The 15,974-nt window shown below is 37.4% G+C and overlaps 1 protein-coding gene across 1 annotated transcript in view; it reads right to left on the bottom strand.

Moving 5' to 3' along the window:
- LOC131572564 (cilia- and flagella-associated protein 54-like) overlaps nucleotides 1-15,243 on the bottom strand; it is a 101,538-nt gene extending 86,295 nt beyond the window's left edge. Inside the window, 8 exon segments of the mRNA XM_058825814.1 lie at nucleotides 315-413; nucleotides 515-628; nucleotides 1,036-1,179; nucleotides 2,458-2,516; nucleotides 4,528-4,699; nucleotides 6,715-6,861; nucleotides 9,675-9,780; nucleotides 15,047-15,243. Of these exon segments, the coding sequence (XP_058681797.1) occupies nucleotides 315-413; nucleotides 515-628; nucleotides 1,036-1,179; nucleotides 2,458-2,516; nucleotides 4,528-4,699; nucleotides 6,715-6,861; nucleotides 9,675-9,780; nucleotides 15,047-15,243 (1,038 nt within the window).
- Between the last annotated feature and the right edge of the window lie 731 nt (nucleotides 15,244-15,974).

A 15,974-nucleotide genomic window follows, 5' to 3' on the forward strand; every position in this document is an offset into this window, starting at 1 on the left:
ATACCAGACACACTCTGGCATGTTATTTTTCTTCAAAAATAGTACAATAGAAATTATGAAGAAGACTATTAAGGCCATGTAGTTTAAAACCATGCAGATGTCTCCTGATAATCTTCTAAACTAATAATTAGTACATCTTCCCTACTTTGAAGCTTGTTCTGAGTTTTCTTAATAAATTCTGTTAATTATGAAACTGCAAATATAAAACTTACTGCTTGTGTATGGCACCATCCGTATTTGGAAAAATTATATCACAGTTTCATCACATGACAATAGTAAAGGAAGAGAAGGATTATATGAAATATCAGACTTACATTTACTGCTTTTCTTGGGTTAACTTTTGACTCACGTCGAGAGCTGTTCGACTTTCTTCTGGATTCATATACTGCTCTCTTGAAAATCATTACTGACATCTGGGGCACAAATTAAAAATTAAGTCAATATATATCTTATGTGTTCTGTTCATAAAGATCATAACTCCTCTACCTTTTTATAATGACTTGCATGATGATACCTTTAGAGTGGCCTCTCTAAAAATCTTTTCTGTCTCTGTATGTTCCAGAGAAGAACTGGTATCTTCTAATTGCTTCAGTTCATCAATTTTAATCAAACCACGGCGAGCAAATATCTGTCCAAAGAATTAAAAATACATATATATATATACTCTGTGTTGATATCTAATTTTAGAATAATATAGTTCCTGAATTTATACAACTGCAAAGAGCCACAATGAAAGCCAGGTCCTGAACAACTGAAAAGGAAAATAAAACCTTTGTAAAATACCTTTTGTATATATGCATGGGACCTGGCCAGTGTTTAATGCTAGAAGTCTGTGACTGTGAGTATATTACAAAGTGCTACTGCATTTCAGTTGATTATACATTTACACGTGGAAACACATCTCCCCTTTGGAGTAAAATTTTGGAATATGGACAGAACTCTAAATACATATGATCTGCTAATAAGCAGGAATATTTAAATAAATATTTCCTATTTGATTGCATCTGAAATGCTACATAAGGTAAATCAGGATACCTCTCCATGAATGCCAGCTTGACAATCAAAATAACACTGAGAAACTGCCGTATATAGGGTGGCTCTCCACGTCAAATAATGCACAGATAAGAGTGGAATGGATGATTCCATACATATACTGGCCCACAGTAAGTATTCCAGGACCTGTATTGAAGAAATCTAATTTCAAAATGAATGCATTTTAACATACATAAATATGCTTCCTATTACTAAAGGACAGATAAAAAGACTTATCTTCACCTGGTGGGACAAACTGAAAGAGGGGGGAAAAAATCACAGAAATTGTAATAGTTTTTAACCTGTTTTATTGACTGAAAAGCCTTCCACCTGCATGTTATTGTTTTTTTCCATCTTAAATAGCAGTCAAGCACTATTTTAGCCTCCAAGCTACCTTAACCACTCCAGTTCACCATAGTCTTGCCACCAAAGATCCTGCCCTTCTCTCTCATCTGCTCTTGAGAGCTTTCCCTCCCTTTTCTGGCAGCTCTAGTGATCTAGAGTTGAAGTCTGTCTTTTGTGGTGAAAACCTGCACTTAGATTAATTTATACCCATGGAACTCTTGGCTCCTAATTTGCAGGGCAACATAGTCATTGCAGCAGTTTAATTTTAATAATTTGCCCTTGACTGAATGAACAGTATCTTTATCTTCCTCTTACTATTTTCTTTGAGTCAGCTTTTCCCTGAGGTACATAAAATGTTCACCACCTTTGTCCTAAATTAAGCCAATATACAGATTTTCTTTTAGTCTAAATTTCAAGAATCGAAAATACCCATGACCAATTCCTCTGTTTCCTGTATAGCACAAACCTGAGTATGCTAAAGGAGGTTCTAAGCCATTTCTGTTTTTAATAGATGTTCAAAGATAAAAAATCTTTCCTGCTCAGTGAAAGATTAATAAAACAACAAATGAGAAAATATATTGTATTAAGGCTGATTCAAATTCTGTTCAAGATTTAGGAGAAAATAGTAAAGCTAAGACAAATAAAAACTACATTCAGAAAAAAAACAAGGCGGGGGGAAAGGCCAGGTTATTTTTATCAAGTATTCACAACTAAAACCCTAGCCACCAGGTGTCAGCACATTTCCACATTTTAAGAAACAAAAGACCAATTCTTGAACATATATAGCTGTCAAAAACAAAGGACCTGGAATCCTCTGAAACAGCCTAACATATGGCATTTCAATGTCCAGCAAGACATTACACTGGGCTCCATTCCACAGCTGAGGAAGGAGCAGACTCAGGAAGGCATGAGGGCTTAGAAATCAACCACTTTGAAACACAGACATTTTATTTCCTTGTGACAAAATACTACTATTGGCAATACCAGTGAAATGGAAAAGTCAGGGTACGGTGTTATTCAAAACACAGGTGCATTTTCTAAACTCCTGCCAATTTTACAGCTCTATTTATTTTGCCGTACCTTAGCAGACTGACCCATCACCATCAATTGTCTGCATATGGTGTAAATATGGATAGTACCTGCAAAAATAAATTAAACAAACAGGTAAGTTCTATAATCCTACATGAAATTTGTTATGCTAAGCAACTCAATATTTTTCTTATTATCTGGGTTATTACTTCCAGAGAAGAACAATCTAATGACTTTTCATTAAACAAATTAAAAACTAATGATTTTTCCGAAGCAACTTCTAATTTAGAGAAGATGAAACCATTAAATTCTTCTTCCATATTAGTTTTACTAGTGAAGCTGTATAATCATGAGATTTCATGAGAATGAAATATTAAAAATTTACCAAATCAAATTTTCACTCAGTAACTGCTAGAGAGACAAATCTTACTTTCATCCCCAAATGCCAGGCTCTTTAAAGCAAAACACTACCTCTCCTCACAGACCTTACCTTACATGATTCTTTTAGCCCATCACAGCACTGACCTGGCAGACACTACCACAATTACATGATATTAAGTATGATAAGTGACATGAAGAAATTTGAAAGCGAGTAGAGTTTCCAAAAGCATCAAAATGACTTAGAAATAAAAACCTGTCAAAAATGTACTTGATTTAAGAAATGTCATAAAATTTTCAAAAATCAGTCTTAGAAGTATAAAAGACAGTGCAGTTCTGGGAGACAAAAAAAAGCCTATTCTTCTTTCTGTATGAACCTTCAGAAGGGGACACCTGTGGCAGCAGGAGGCATCACAATGTCACCTGTCACAGCTAGAAGGGTGTTATTATGCCAATAAGCTTAAATGGAGCAAGTATTAGGAAGATTTCTTTTTATCAGTCAAATGTGTAATGAGGCACAAAATCTATTGTCTGAAATTGCAGAAAAATGCTCAGGAACTAGGGAAAAACTGAGTTACTGTCTCCTTCTAATTAGAGTAGATTATTGGCTAGGATTGGTAGAGAGACCTGTCCCACTCACAGGCAGTGGGATGTCACAATGGCAGGTGAGTATATTTTAGTTTTAATTCTTCTCCCACAGAAATATACAAGCAAAAAACACACCTCAAAAGTAGGGACTGATGGCAACAGCAGTCCCAGCAAAACAAAAGGATAAGAATTTTGACCAATCATAGCTCAGAGAAAGTGCATTTTTCAAAATGAAATTACAAACATATTATTTCTGCAGATTATATTGCAACAATTGAATAGTAGTTCAGTTGGTCAAAGCATGGTGCTAACAATGCCAAGGTTGTGGGCTCAACCCATCCATTCACTCAAGGGTTGGAATTGATGATCCTTGTACGGCCCTTCCAATCCATAAAATAAATAACATTGCCTTTCAAAGCAAAAGTATGCTGTTGTTGTTCCTGAAATTAAAATCTTTAATTAAAATAGAGAAATCATTCTCTTTGTATCTAGTTTGCAGAAGTTCCATTCTTTTCTCAATTTTTCCCTAATACAAGCATTTACAATCAGCACCCTGAAATCTTATACACAGATCAAAATTCTTAAGTACCATATGGTATTTTTTAGAATAGATTTATTACCAGCTCTTCCCTTCAAAGTACTTTCAAAAATGTACACAAAGATGTAATGGCAGACAATTTTTTGCTCTTAGATCTGAAATCCTCTTTTCAAAAAAACCCCAAAACCCAACAGCAAACAAGCAGAAAAAAAACAAAACCAAAACCAGAAAAACCCCACCAACCAAAAAACCAAGACAAAATTAACTCATCAAAACAAACATTTTATTGATAGAAAAATCTTGAGCTTTTTTTGTTAATCAGGATTTACTCCAAAAATGTCCTTACTTATGATTTTATTAGTATTCTTAAGCACATGATGATGAAAAAGTTGATGTTTTTACAACAGTCCACCTGAAAATGGACACTGTGGAAATCCTAATTTTAAAATCCCTTCTATTAGAAAAACAAAAATTACAAAGAAAACCCTACTATGATTGAAGACTAACTAGAGATTTATTCATGACCCTTGGGTTGACCTTGAAGAGCATAAAGAGTATAAAAGTTTCCCTTCACAGCTTTGCTTAGCAAAGAAATGTAAATGGAAAGCCTGAGGTACCATTGTAGATAAGCCAACACAAATTCTCCTGAGGTAGAGCCACTTGCATAGTGAGTCGTAATGAGGTCAAGACACTGAGACAAGTCTGCAGGGACTCTTGATTCTGAAGATTTCTGTCTCTGCTGCAAACCATCTCATAAATACAAACATTTCTCGCTTGCAAAGCATGGAACTAAAACACATAGAAATATATATAAAGTTAATTAAAATACAAGCATATTTCAGTTCACATCAGCAAAGTACAAAAAAATGGTAAGGAAAGATTAGGTATAACAGCAAAAAAAATCAGTATAACATTGAACTGAGCATTGGAATACTGAGAAAATGCTAAAGCTTCAGGGTTGCTGTACCACTAACCTGAGTCAATTTCCACTGTGTCACAGGATGAAAAAACACCTAGTGCACTAGGAGTGCTGGAAGTGGTGTAGGGAGAATGTGGCATTGTGAAATGCTATTCAAATAATCTAGCTTTGACACTTGGCTTCTCTGTAGAAGTCTTCCACAAACTAAGGCAAATTTTAACTTACCTATACTTCTCCATCTATATCACCAATATCTTATTTCTCGCTTTCATCTGTTACTTTTCTCTTACACAGATGGATTTATTCTTCTCTTCCTTGTAATACCTAACACAATGTGACCTCAGTCATGCCTGAACTACAGCATCAACTGAACAAACAACATTAAAAATTGGGCTAAATGGGACATGACCAGTCAGTACCTATCAATCTCTCAAAGCTTCCTAAACTGGTTACTTTTGAAATTATATTATTTTGTTGCAGTTAATTCACCAAAGCTGGAAGTTTCTAGCCCTGAAATGCCATTTCTTAATTAAAAAAAAAAGCGCAGTGGGAACATGGCAAAAAAAGTTACACCTAGAGCCTTTAGATGTGATCATTTGACACATTATCATTTTCCATTTCAAATTGTAGGGATCATTGCCAAACTAGATTCCATGTCTGAAAATTTAGGGATATCTTAGTCTGTAAAGGCTAAGTTACAGAACAAGCATTTTAGTATGGGCTGCAATAACATTTGCCAGTAGGACTGGTTCAAACATACAGAAAACAGAGGAAAGCATCTCTTGAACTTAAAATATATTTACAAAACATTTTTAAAAAATGTATTAACAGTCTTTGATCATATTCTTTCTAGGAAGCTGAACCACATTTTAAAAACAAAAAAAATAACACAAACCAAGTATCTTTTCTATTATGATTCTGCTTCTAGCTTTTAAGCAAACCATCTGCTTTCTTCTCTTCACTAAACACCTATTTACACTCTGACTTGAGGATATGAATTTGATTAGCTCAATACACAGGAGCTGCCTACCATTTCTGTTCATTGTTCTTGATCACAGAGTAACTTGCATTAGTTAATTCGAAATACCCATCATTTACAAAAGTAGAGCTTCTCAGCAAAGAACTGCTTAAAGTAAAATATAACATGTTTTTAGCATTCTACCTATATCAACTGAAACACTTTCTTCCACGAATAACTAAAGGTATACTGCAAGTCCCAACTCTGATATGCAGTTAACACAAAAGTGTTCCAAAACATTCGTAAGATCACTTGGCTTCCTAGAGCTTAAAGCACTTAGAAAATTATTCAGCATTCTTCCCTTTTTTTTCACAGTGAGAAAATAAGCTAAAAAAAAAAAAAACACTGCTTTTCTAACTGTCGTGACCTTTTATAACAAGTGGTATTTTGTACACTTACGGTACAAAATACAGAAGAATGTTTTAATTGTCTTGCATTCTGCCTGGTTCTTAGATAATGCAATACAGAAATTTCCAAAATTGCAGGACATTTATCAAATTTTGCCTACATCCTGATTCTGACAGTGGATAATAGCAACTATTTTAGAGCAAAAACTGCTGTAAGCAGTTACAGAACACCACATTCAGAGAAAACTGCTGTTTTAACACTAAGTTGATGGTGGTTGGCTTCTGCCATAAAAGCATAAGGCACTTAACATCCTCTTAAAAATATACACCAATTCCACATGTTCATATCATACATATGATCATTAAATCTCAATGCAATTGATATCAACAAACTATTAAATATTAGTTAATGTTAATATATAATTAATATGAAGTACGTTCGTGGAGGATAAAATGGACTGCTTACTTTGAATCTGTGAATGTCTTTGACCAGAAAAAATTTTAAAAACCCACAACCTACCATAAGTGCTGCTTTTTTGTCTTTGACACCATTTGGAAAAAAAGTGGATTTAAAGCAGTGCACATCACTCATGACATCATCAAGGTTTACAGAAACAAACTGCTGAAGGTATCTTTCATAACACTGTACAAGTGCCAACTTATATTCCTGAAAAAAAAATGTTAAGTTCTTTTTATGGTTTGTATATTTAATTTCTATTTCTATAAAACATAGTTTTTTATTATCTCTATGAAAAAAGTAACAACATGAAAGAGCAACAGGAAGTAAAGCACTACAGGTTCATACAAATATCTAGCAATGTAGTGTGAACACTCAACATATGAAAGGTTGAAATACTTAAAAGAATGGCTTGTGCTTTGCAAGTTTTAGTGAGTTTTTTTATTCTAATCATAAATACGACATATCAGATAACAATTATAAAGCAGGGTGCTGGGCTAATGTAATTAAGAGTTGCTGGAATACTCTACAACTTCATAACAGTAATGACAATGACATTAAACTTCAGAAAAAAGTACTTCATAATGTAGAACTTTATAAGCAATATATAGATGTAATAACTTCTCTCTTCCTTGTTTCCATGTTGTCAAAGCTTTTTTTTTTTTCTTTCTTTTGTGTAATATAAAACAGAGAGAGAGAGTAAGATGCCTTAAAGAAAGATTGAAACAAGTGAAAACTGGAATTTACATATGGCCAAGAAATCAGCATTAATAGACCAGAAATTGCCACTGGGTCTTTAAGAACTGTTGGCAAGGAAGATGTTGAGCTTTATGTCTCATTCCAAATAGAGCTCCCCAGCAGCTTGTCGAACCACTCCAGAATCATGCTGACTCTATGGTTCAGCTCTGACTCAGATCTGGAAGTGACATTTACTGAATCATCACCACCACTTCCTTCAGCAAGGATTACATTTAGGTTTCTCTACCAATTTCACTAATTCTAGCACACACACCAAATAAATTTTGTAGGAAACAGTAACTAATTTCTGCCACTAAAAATGATCCTTTAACATTTAATCACACAAAATTCTTATTTCCTTGCACTTCCTTCTTTTTCTCAATACAAATTCCTTCCAGCACAGTGACACCTTAAATTTTTAATCATCTGAGGAGTCCAACTCACATGGCCCTATTATCCTATTTGCTGTGTGAAAGCAGCAGCCATACCTAGAAACTTTGACTTTCCATGGACAGCTATGGGCAGTCAGTCACTTGTGTAATCTAATATGTACATTCAGGCTGTGCTAACACTTAGAATCCAAAGCCATCAATCAGAACACCATTAGGATAGCTACTGACACATAACAAAAAAGTAAATTCTCTCCTAAACTGTTTAAAACACGTGTGACCCAGGATAAAAACACATGACCCAGGATAACAGGCAGATACAGGCAGAGTGGAGGCAGGGAGAAAACGGGTCAGTGCTGATCATATGATGACTAATGGACTAAGTAATTTCCAGATATATGACTTAATGAATTTAGGTGTGTCCTAAAAAAAACATAGCAGATGTATTATAGGAAGGAATCTAAAGGCATTAAAAAAATACAGCAGGAGGACAGAAAGCTAAGCAGGTGCCTACCCACTGATTATTTTTTCAGGACTACACATCATTATTATATAATGTGAAGGTTAAAATATAAAAGATTCAACACTAGTTTTCAACTAGGAGTCAAAAGGGGTACTTATGGAATAGACTTTACCCCACCTATCACAGACCTTGGTTTTATATCATATCCATCCTTCCTGTAATGCATTTGAAATTTGCAACATCCACCCCTTGTTGTTTCTATATATTTCTTTTCAAGGAAAAAAATTGAATGAAAACTAGGTTTTCATTCTAAAATTAAGTTTAAAAAGTGCAATTTAAAAAAGAAGAATTTCGAAAAAGAAGTTGAAAGTATTGGGCTGGCCAGCAAAACAACTTCTTCAGCAACACCAATTACTGTAGAAAAATATATGACACTAGAAAACTGAAGCTGCAAGCAGAAGTCTTTAAGCAGAAACATGGATTATCTTCAGGCAATCTAGGGTCAGGTCATTAAGCACCTCGAACATAAAGACCAAACTATATTGGAGCGCTGCTTTGGGAAGCCAATGCAGAGTACAGGGAGCAGCATTTGATACTTTTGAAATAACCTGTGAGAGCAGCAGTTAGCAAGCACTAAAGGCTTCATGTAATGTTTCAAGCAATTCCTAGGGCCCAGAAGCTATGAAAACTTCAGGAATATTTTTTATGGGAAAAAGGACAAATAGTATATAAAAATATATTTGCCTTATTGAGTCAGATCAACAGTTACTAGCCTGGCGTCCCATCTCCAACTGTAGTCAGTAACACACAACTAAGTAAAAGCATAAAAATAGAGTTATCATATAATGAAACATCCGTCAAATAATACTCTGATTTCAACAATTTAGCGCCTGAATCCCTTTTAGTTGTGATCTACCCTGTTTGAGGAGACCAGAAATGCACACATAATTCAAGATGCAGAAGCACCACTGATACATATAGTTGTATAATGTGCAATTGCAGTCTGGTTTTTGTTCTCTGATCCTCTCCTGACAATTCTTTTTACCCATGGTTGGTTAACTGAGCATGGAGTTGAGTCAGTGGAACTTCTCTATCATCGTCAGTTTGTACTTTAACAGCATTAAAGTCACAGTCAGATATTGTACTCTACCACGCTGAAACATCAAACAAATATTAAAGAAAGATTTTGGGGTGTTTGAAAAGGCAATGGGTGCATAGAAAATACAGATATAGAAAATATATTCAAAAATCAGGACAATTTTACAATAAAAAAACAAGAAATACTCACAATCAACTGTCACTGGAATTATTTTGTAGAAGTTTTTGCTACTTTCTAAATAGCTTTCAGTAAAATATGATTAAAAATTAAAGTAGCATAGAAACATAATGAAACAAAGGCTATGATTGAACCTTTTCTCATTGAAATGACTTACTTTGATCTGAGCAAGGGTATCACCAACTTTCACAAGTCTTTCATTGTAATACCACTCTGGTAGCCGTGGCTTATATTTGATCCATATGTCAAACAAAGTATTTGCTCTAAAAAAAAAAAGGTATAAGGAAAAAAGTTTCAGATTAAACTGGCAGTAGACCTGTCATAACAAGTAAACAAATCAAGAAGACTTCAAATTGTGAAAACTCTTTTCTTCCAAATCTATTTGAACTTCTACATATTTCAAAACAAGTGATCATTAAAATCAGATTTAACAGGCAGACAAGGATATTTCTGGGTTTCATTTCTGTCACCAGTTTTTACCATACATTTTAAATAGGATGAATTTTCTCCCATGTAAATTCTCATTAAAATGTCCTAGTAATAATTCCCTTGTGTTGTTCAAGCACAATCACAAGCACAAAATCTGTCCCACCTTTCAGCTAGTATTTGAGAAGCTCTGTTTGAGAAAAAAATTGGTATCTTAGACTCAATGAATTACAGTTCACAGCAATTATTGGACCAGAAACTACAAATGTTAAGAGCAGGAAAAAAATCTCAAAATAACAGTGTATGGTCAGGTAGTTGCAACCTTGGGAACTGGTAGCCATGGAATAAACCATAAAGATACAGAGTATACAGAGCTATAGAATACAGAGCTCATGGTATACAGAGCTACACCATGAGTCAGGAAACAAGATTTAAATTGTAAGTAGGATTCAAAGAGAACCAAATTACACACTTGCTAAAACAGAGAGGATTTTATGGCAATAGTTGTGATGCTCTTCTGCTGCCTCTGTCTGATTCTAGCCACAGTTGTCATCAAGGATTCTTTGTTTAACAAATTGCCTATTTTGCTGAACCAGCAAGCCTCCCACAAATGGTAACAGATTCTAAGCAGTTTCCCTCTGCTACAGAGACACTGACTACATCGTGCCAGTACTACAGTCCCTACCAACCATGGCTTGATGGCCTCATGCCCCCATGTGTACAACTTCCCCACACTATGCTTCTTTAAGAAAGCTACATTCTAGCTGGAATACAATAACTGATCAGACAGACTGCAAATTAGCGCTGGGACTTTTTCATGAAAGATTCCCGTTAACAAATCATTACCAGTATTGACAGTGTTCACCATCCCAGGCATCTTTTACATTTATTCTCATAAGAAATCACTTGTCCAGAAACATCAGCAGAGTTGTGATACTGCTACAGCCAAATTATTTATAGGTAGCAATTTATGAGGAAAGAAAACAACTGAAGAAACATAAATTAACATTTAAAGACATTACCATCTGAAAAAAATATCGTTCCAGCCGAATTGTCATGCATAAACCATATGTGTACTGGTGTGAGGTAGCTGGAACTTTTCAACTTCTCTCAAGACTGAGTAGATCAGAACTCAAGACACTTTCTTAAACTCTTCTCTTGACATTCAAGCACTTGGAATGCATTCTCAGTCTCTCATATAACTCTTCGTTTCAGCTTATAAGAACACTCCCAATTTTAAAAAAAGCACAATAAATAACATTTTTTCCACACAGAAAGCTGTGAGCCACCTTCACATTTCAAGGTGAAACAGATGGCTTTATGAGAAATCTGTCAAAATTATCTTTACAACAAAGAAATGCAATCATAATCCTTTTATTTTTCTAAAAGTATCATCTAATCACAATTCTCATTTCTTGAAAGAAAGCAGTAAGGAAATAAGTAGGACATCCTAGAGGTGTATCCTAAAGGAAAAATGCAGTAACAGCACAAACTAGGCCAAAAGCAACAATCAGAATAAAATGTTCTAAGGCATTTTTAAGGAGAATTTTTTTAAGGAAACCATAGCTCAGTGAAATGAAGGTCACTCTCCAAATGGACGGGAATGAGTCCCTCCTGATCCATCCTTAACAATTAACAGTCTGGGTGGGTACTGAGTTCTTATACTGAGAAAAATATTCCACACTACTTAGTATCTGCAAAGAGGCTCCAGAGTAAAGGAATCTGTCAGGCAGCTGAGCAAAGTTCCCTTGGACTATTAAAGGAAGAATTTAGGAAAACACCTTCAGAGACCAGGAGATTTGATGGATATTAGGGGGAAAGGGGAAGAGGGGAAGAAGAGGGAAAAGAGATAGAAAGAATGACCCTAGATAAAGCTCTGGTAAGGTAAGACTAGTACATTTCTTTAAGACTGATCAGCTCTAAGTCCCCAGAAATGGTCATCTTCATTTTTTGCTTTGAATGTTCATGTTAACACGTGAGATTCTCAGCTCTAATAAACAAGTAACAAATCTGTTAAAAACTAGTTTAGCAAAGTACTGACGGAACTGACCAGACTTTCAGCTTCAGTGGGAAGATTAAGGTAAAATGATTCTGCTATAATGCCATGACTAACTTCAAGTGAGTTCATGACACAAGAATGTTTCTTTGACACAGACAAGAGGAGCGTGAGACAGTTCTCAAACAGCTCCTCAGCCTTTCCTATAAGCAGCCTGTAGGACACAAGAGTAACGAGTTAAACAAGTGAATTCTTAAAAAAAATTAGGGGACTGTTGGAGCTCAGAGGTGAAATTTGTTTATTTCCACCCATAATAGAAGAAATTTCCCTAAGGTCAACCCATAATAGTGTGCACAGGATAAGGCCCACGTGGTTAAAATCTTTATGACAAGTATAAAGAATTCTCTGATACTTATCAAAAGCCATCTTATTAAATAAGGGTAGCTAAGCCACACAACATGAGATAAAACCAATAGCTCAAGGTAAAGTTTTTGATGGTTCTGCTGCCAAGAGAAATGGGGCAAAACAATTTCTTGTTTAGTTGAGGAAAAATTACTTTTGTTACTATTTCCGACTGAAAGGATTTGTGATACCAGGGCAAGCCCTCAGTAATTTTTGTTTCCTACCTTAGAACATTTAAGTGCCTGAATTATGGCCTTTCTGTTGACCTATAAAATCCAAAGGTTGAAAGAGTTGGAGGAATATAGCTGATAATTTTATTTTTCTAAATGAAACATACGTGCCACGTGGAAGCTGGTTTTCTTGCTGCAAACAAGAACACTTTGATCTCAATCCATGCCACAAAAGACAGCTTGAAAAATGACATAGCAAGAAGTCTTTAGAGCATTTAGGAAGGCATCTGTAATAGCCATTACCTTCAGAAATTCTTAGGACCAGACTACAGCTGGTTCTGCAAGCAGCATATGCACCAATTTTGAGTTATCAAACAATGAAGCAGTAGGGAGAGAAATCCCTAAAATTTCACAGTCACAAATAAATAGTCTTGACTTTGCTAACTGCCTGAACATATGCTTATAATCAGAATTCCAGTCTTCTACCTTTTTACTGTCCATATAGAAATGAAGAATGCCTGAGGATGCAGAGCTGCTTGGAGCTTCATGTTACTCAGTATTCCTAATGCCCTGGAATTTTGGTAGGGATCATTACCACCAGAGACTTCTGGGATCAAGGCCTTGATAGAGTGAGTTCTCATCTCCATGACGAACACTGCACATTTCTTCAGATGTGAAAATGCTCTCATGCCAGCCAAGGTATGCATGGTCATGTGTCACATCCACAAAATACCAGTTTGAATAAGGCAGAACTTACTTAGGTTTGAGAGGTAAAGCAAAAAAAAGCTTGGAGACACTTCACAAAAACTGGTAACTTAGCACAATATTGCGAACAGATTAGATTCAGCACGGCCACCTCCCAACTAGAAGATACAAAGAACACATAGAAGAATCACTGTTGGCAATTTTGGTAGTGTCTGAAGCAGCTAAGTAGTGTTACTTCTTCTAAGTTGGCCTGGAGAGAATAATTTTTAATATAATAACACCTATCAGCTAAAGCTGAAAAGGTTTATAACTATAAAAAGGCTTCAAAATCAGCTGCTGAAACAATATAAACAATATAAAAAAACCAACATGGTGAGATTCAAAGCACTAGAGGCAAAAACCTGGAGACTGATACCTACCTACATGATATATCGAGGCCTAGACCTGATGATGAACATGCCCCATAAACAAATTAGGAAGCCAGATAGCTTAGAACAGGAAAGATCTCCAGCTCAAAGGCCAGGCTGCAGAATCTGAACACCTTCTGAAAATGTATACACCTACTTCAGAGCAGGGTAATTTGTGGACTATTTCTAGGAAACTACTGAGTGAAATATGCAAGGGTAAAGGCTGCACCTAAGCAATACGGTAACCTAACTCCTATGCTGTTTTTGAAGGAACTTTTGATACCCTGGGAAACTTGTGGGGTTTATGTTAAAGGCCTGTACATTTTGAACAGAGTAGTATTCAGGTAACAACAGAAAATCAACTATTCACCTTAAAAGAGTTGAGCTCTCGTATCACAATGCCTAATGCAGCAGGGAGAGCTACATGAGAAATGCACAGTCTGTAAAAGACATATGTATGCACTATGAATCACAGACCGATTCCAGTTGCTCTATCTTAACGGCATTACAAAATCTCGACTTATGCATACCCACAGATATGCATGTACGCGAGCAAACAAATATGCACTATTATACCTGCCATATGCTCTGCCTGCATCTATGTGTATAAAAATACACCAACGTAGACAGAGACATATGCACAGAAAGAGCTGTGTGGTGTTATCCTCGTGTAGCCCTACTTTTGAAGGCACGTACGTGCCCACAAGTGTTCACCCTCGCACGCAGCAGCACACGCTGGGGGGCTGCCAGTCCCTGCAGCACTGTCAAGGGATTTTCCCACCAGGAAGCTCAGGCAGCTCTGGCAGAACCAACAACGGTGCTGCCAACTTCCACAGCCCCTCGTGCTTTTTACCTAAAGCGCTGACTTCTAGGAAGTACTGAGAAGAGAGAAAATAAATAAAATAAAATAAAATAAAATAAAATAAAATAAAATAAAATAAAATAAAATAAAATAAAATAAAATAAAATAAAATAAAATAAAATATAAAAAAACCGCGGTGCTCAGATTCTGAGGAATTTTCGTTACAATGAAAAAGTACTATTTAAAAAAAAAAAACCCACACACAAAAAAAACCGGATTGCGGGTGCTTTGGCAGACTGCTGGGGAAGTTCGTTCAGAGAGCAAACTCCTGGCTATCTCCCAGTGCAGCGGGCGCGGTACTCGCACGGCAGCCCGTGGCTGCAGCGTGAGGGGGAGCCGAGCAGCGGCGGGCGGGGAAGCGCAGCCCGGGAGCCGTGGCGCTGCCCGGCGGCCCGGAAAGCGCAGCCCGGCGGGAAGAGCCCGCGGGGCGGCTGTAGGAACAGAGCGAAGCAGGAGGGGTGCAGCCGAGAAAGAGAGCTGAGGCAGGGGCAGAGGGAACCAGGGCCAGCGGCTGCCGGGGCGGGCGGCTACGCGCGAATCGGGGCGGCGGCGCAGCCCTACCCGTGGCGGTGCAGGTCGTGCTGCGACGGCTTGGCCTCCCTCACGCCTCGCAGCCGCCGCAGGGAGCTCAGGACGCGCCGCAGCTCGGCCTCGAAGCTGTCCACCACCGGGTTGCCCCGCGCCACGGGCCCGAAGAAAGCGGCGTGCGGGGCCTGCGGGCCGGCGGCGGGGGGCGGCGGCCCGGCGGGCTCCGCCATGCTCGGGCCGGCCCGGGCGCGGACGCTGTCTCCGGGCAACTGCCGCGGGCAGCGGCCCCGCGGGACCAGCCTGGACGAGCCCGGAGGCGCCGCACGGCGCGGCTTTTCTACAGCCTGTTTCACCGAGGATGACACTTTGCACTTACTGATTGTGTCGCTGTGCCCACTGCACGGCTATGCATAAAAGAAAAAAGTGTGCTTACCCGCTAAATGCTTATGTTTGTCTATTGGGAAAAGAAAAGGAAAAAAGAACAGTAAAAAAGTGAACTTTTGAAGCTAGGTAATTACCAGCCCGTATTTATGTTATAGGAGGTGCCTATAGCAATCTATGTGTTTTGAAGTTCTTTACAGACACCATGGTAAAGAGGTTTGGGAGGGATGTGAAGGAAACTGACTCTGTTGCCATGTTCGTCATCACGATGAGTGTAAGGGACAGCTGAACTGAAAACATGAAAGAAATGTGGTAAGTGGGCAGGGTGTCCTGACAACCAGGGCCTTTGGAGGCAGTTTCTTGACAGTGAATGGAAAAGGATCAATAGAAATAGGAAAAGCAAAGAAACACTTGAAAACGGCATTCAGATAATTAATAGATGACTACAAAATAACTACACTTCCAACAGCTGGAGACACACAGCATCAGCATGCTGAATTATTGGAATCAGAAAATACTGCATTAGCAAGGTCAAAGAAATGACATGGGAATCATCTAGCTACTATTCATCCTTGGAAAA

The sequence above is a fragment of the Poecile atricapillus genome, chromosome Z (genome assembly GCF_030490865.1).
Source record: "Poecile atricapillus isolate bPoeAtr1 chromosome Z, bPoeAtr1.hap1, whole genome shotgun sequence".
Taxonomy (NCBI): Eukaryota; Metazoa; Chordata; class Aves; order Passeriformes; family Paridae; genus Poecile; species Poecile atricapillus.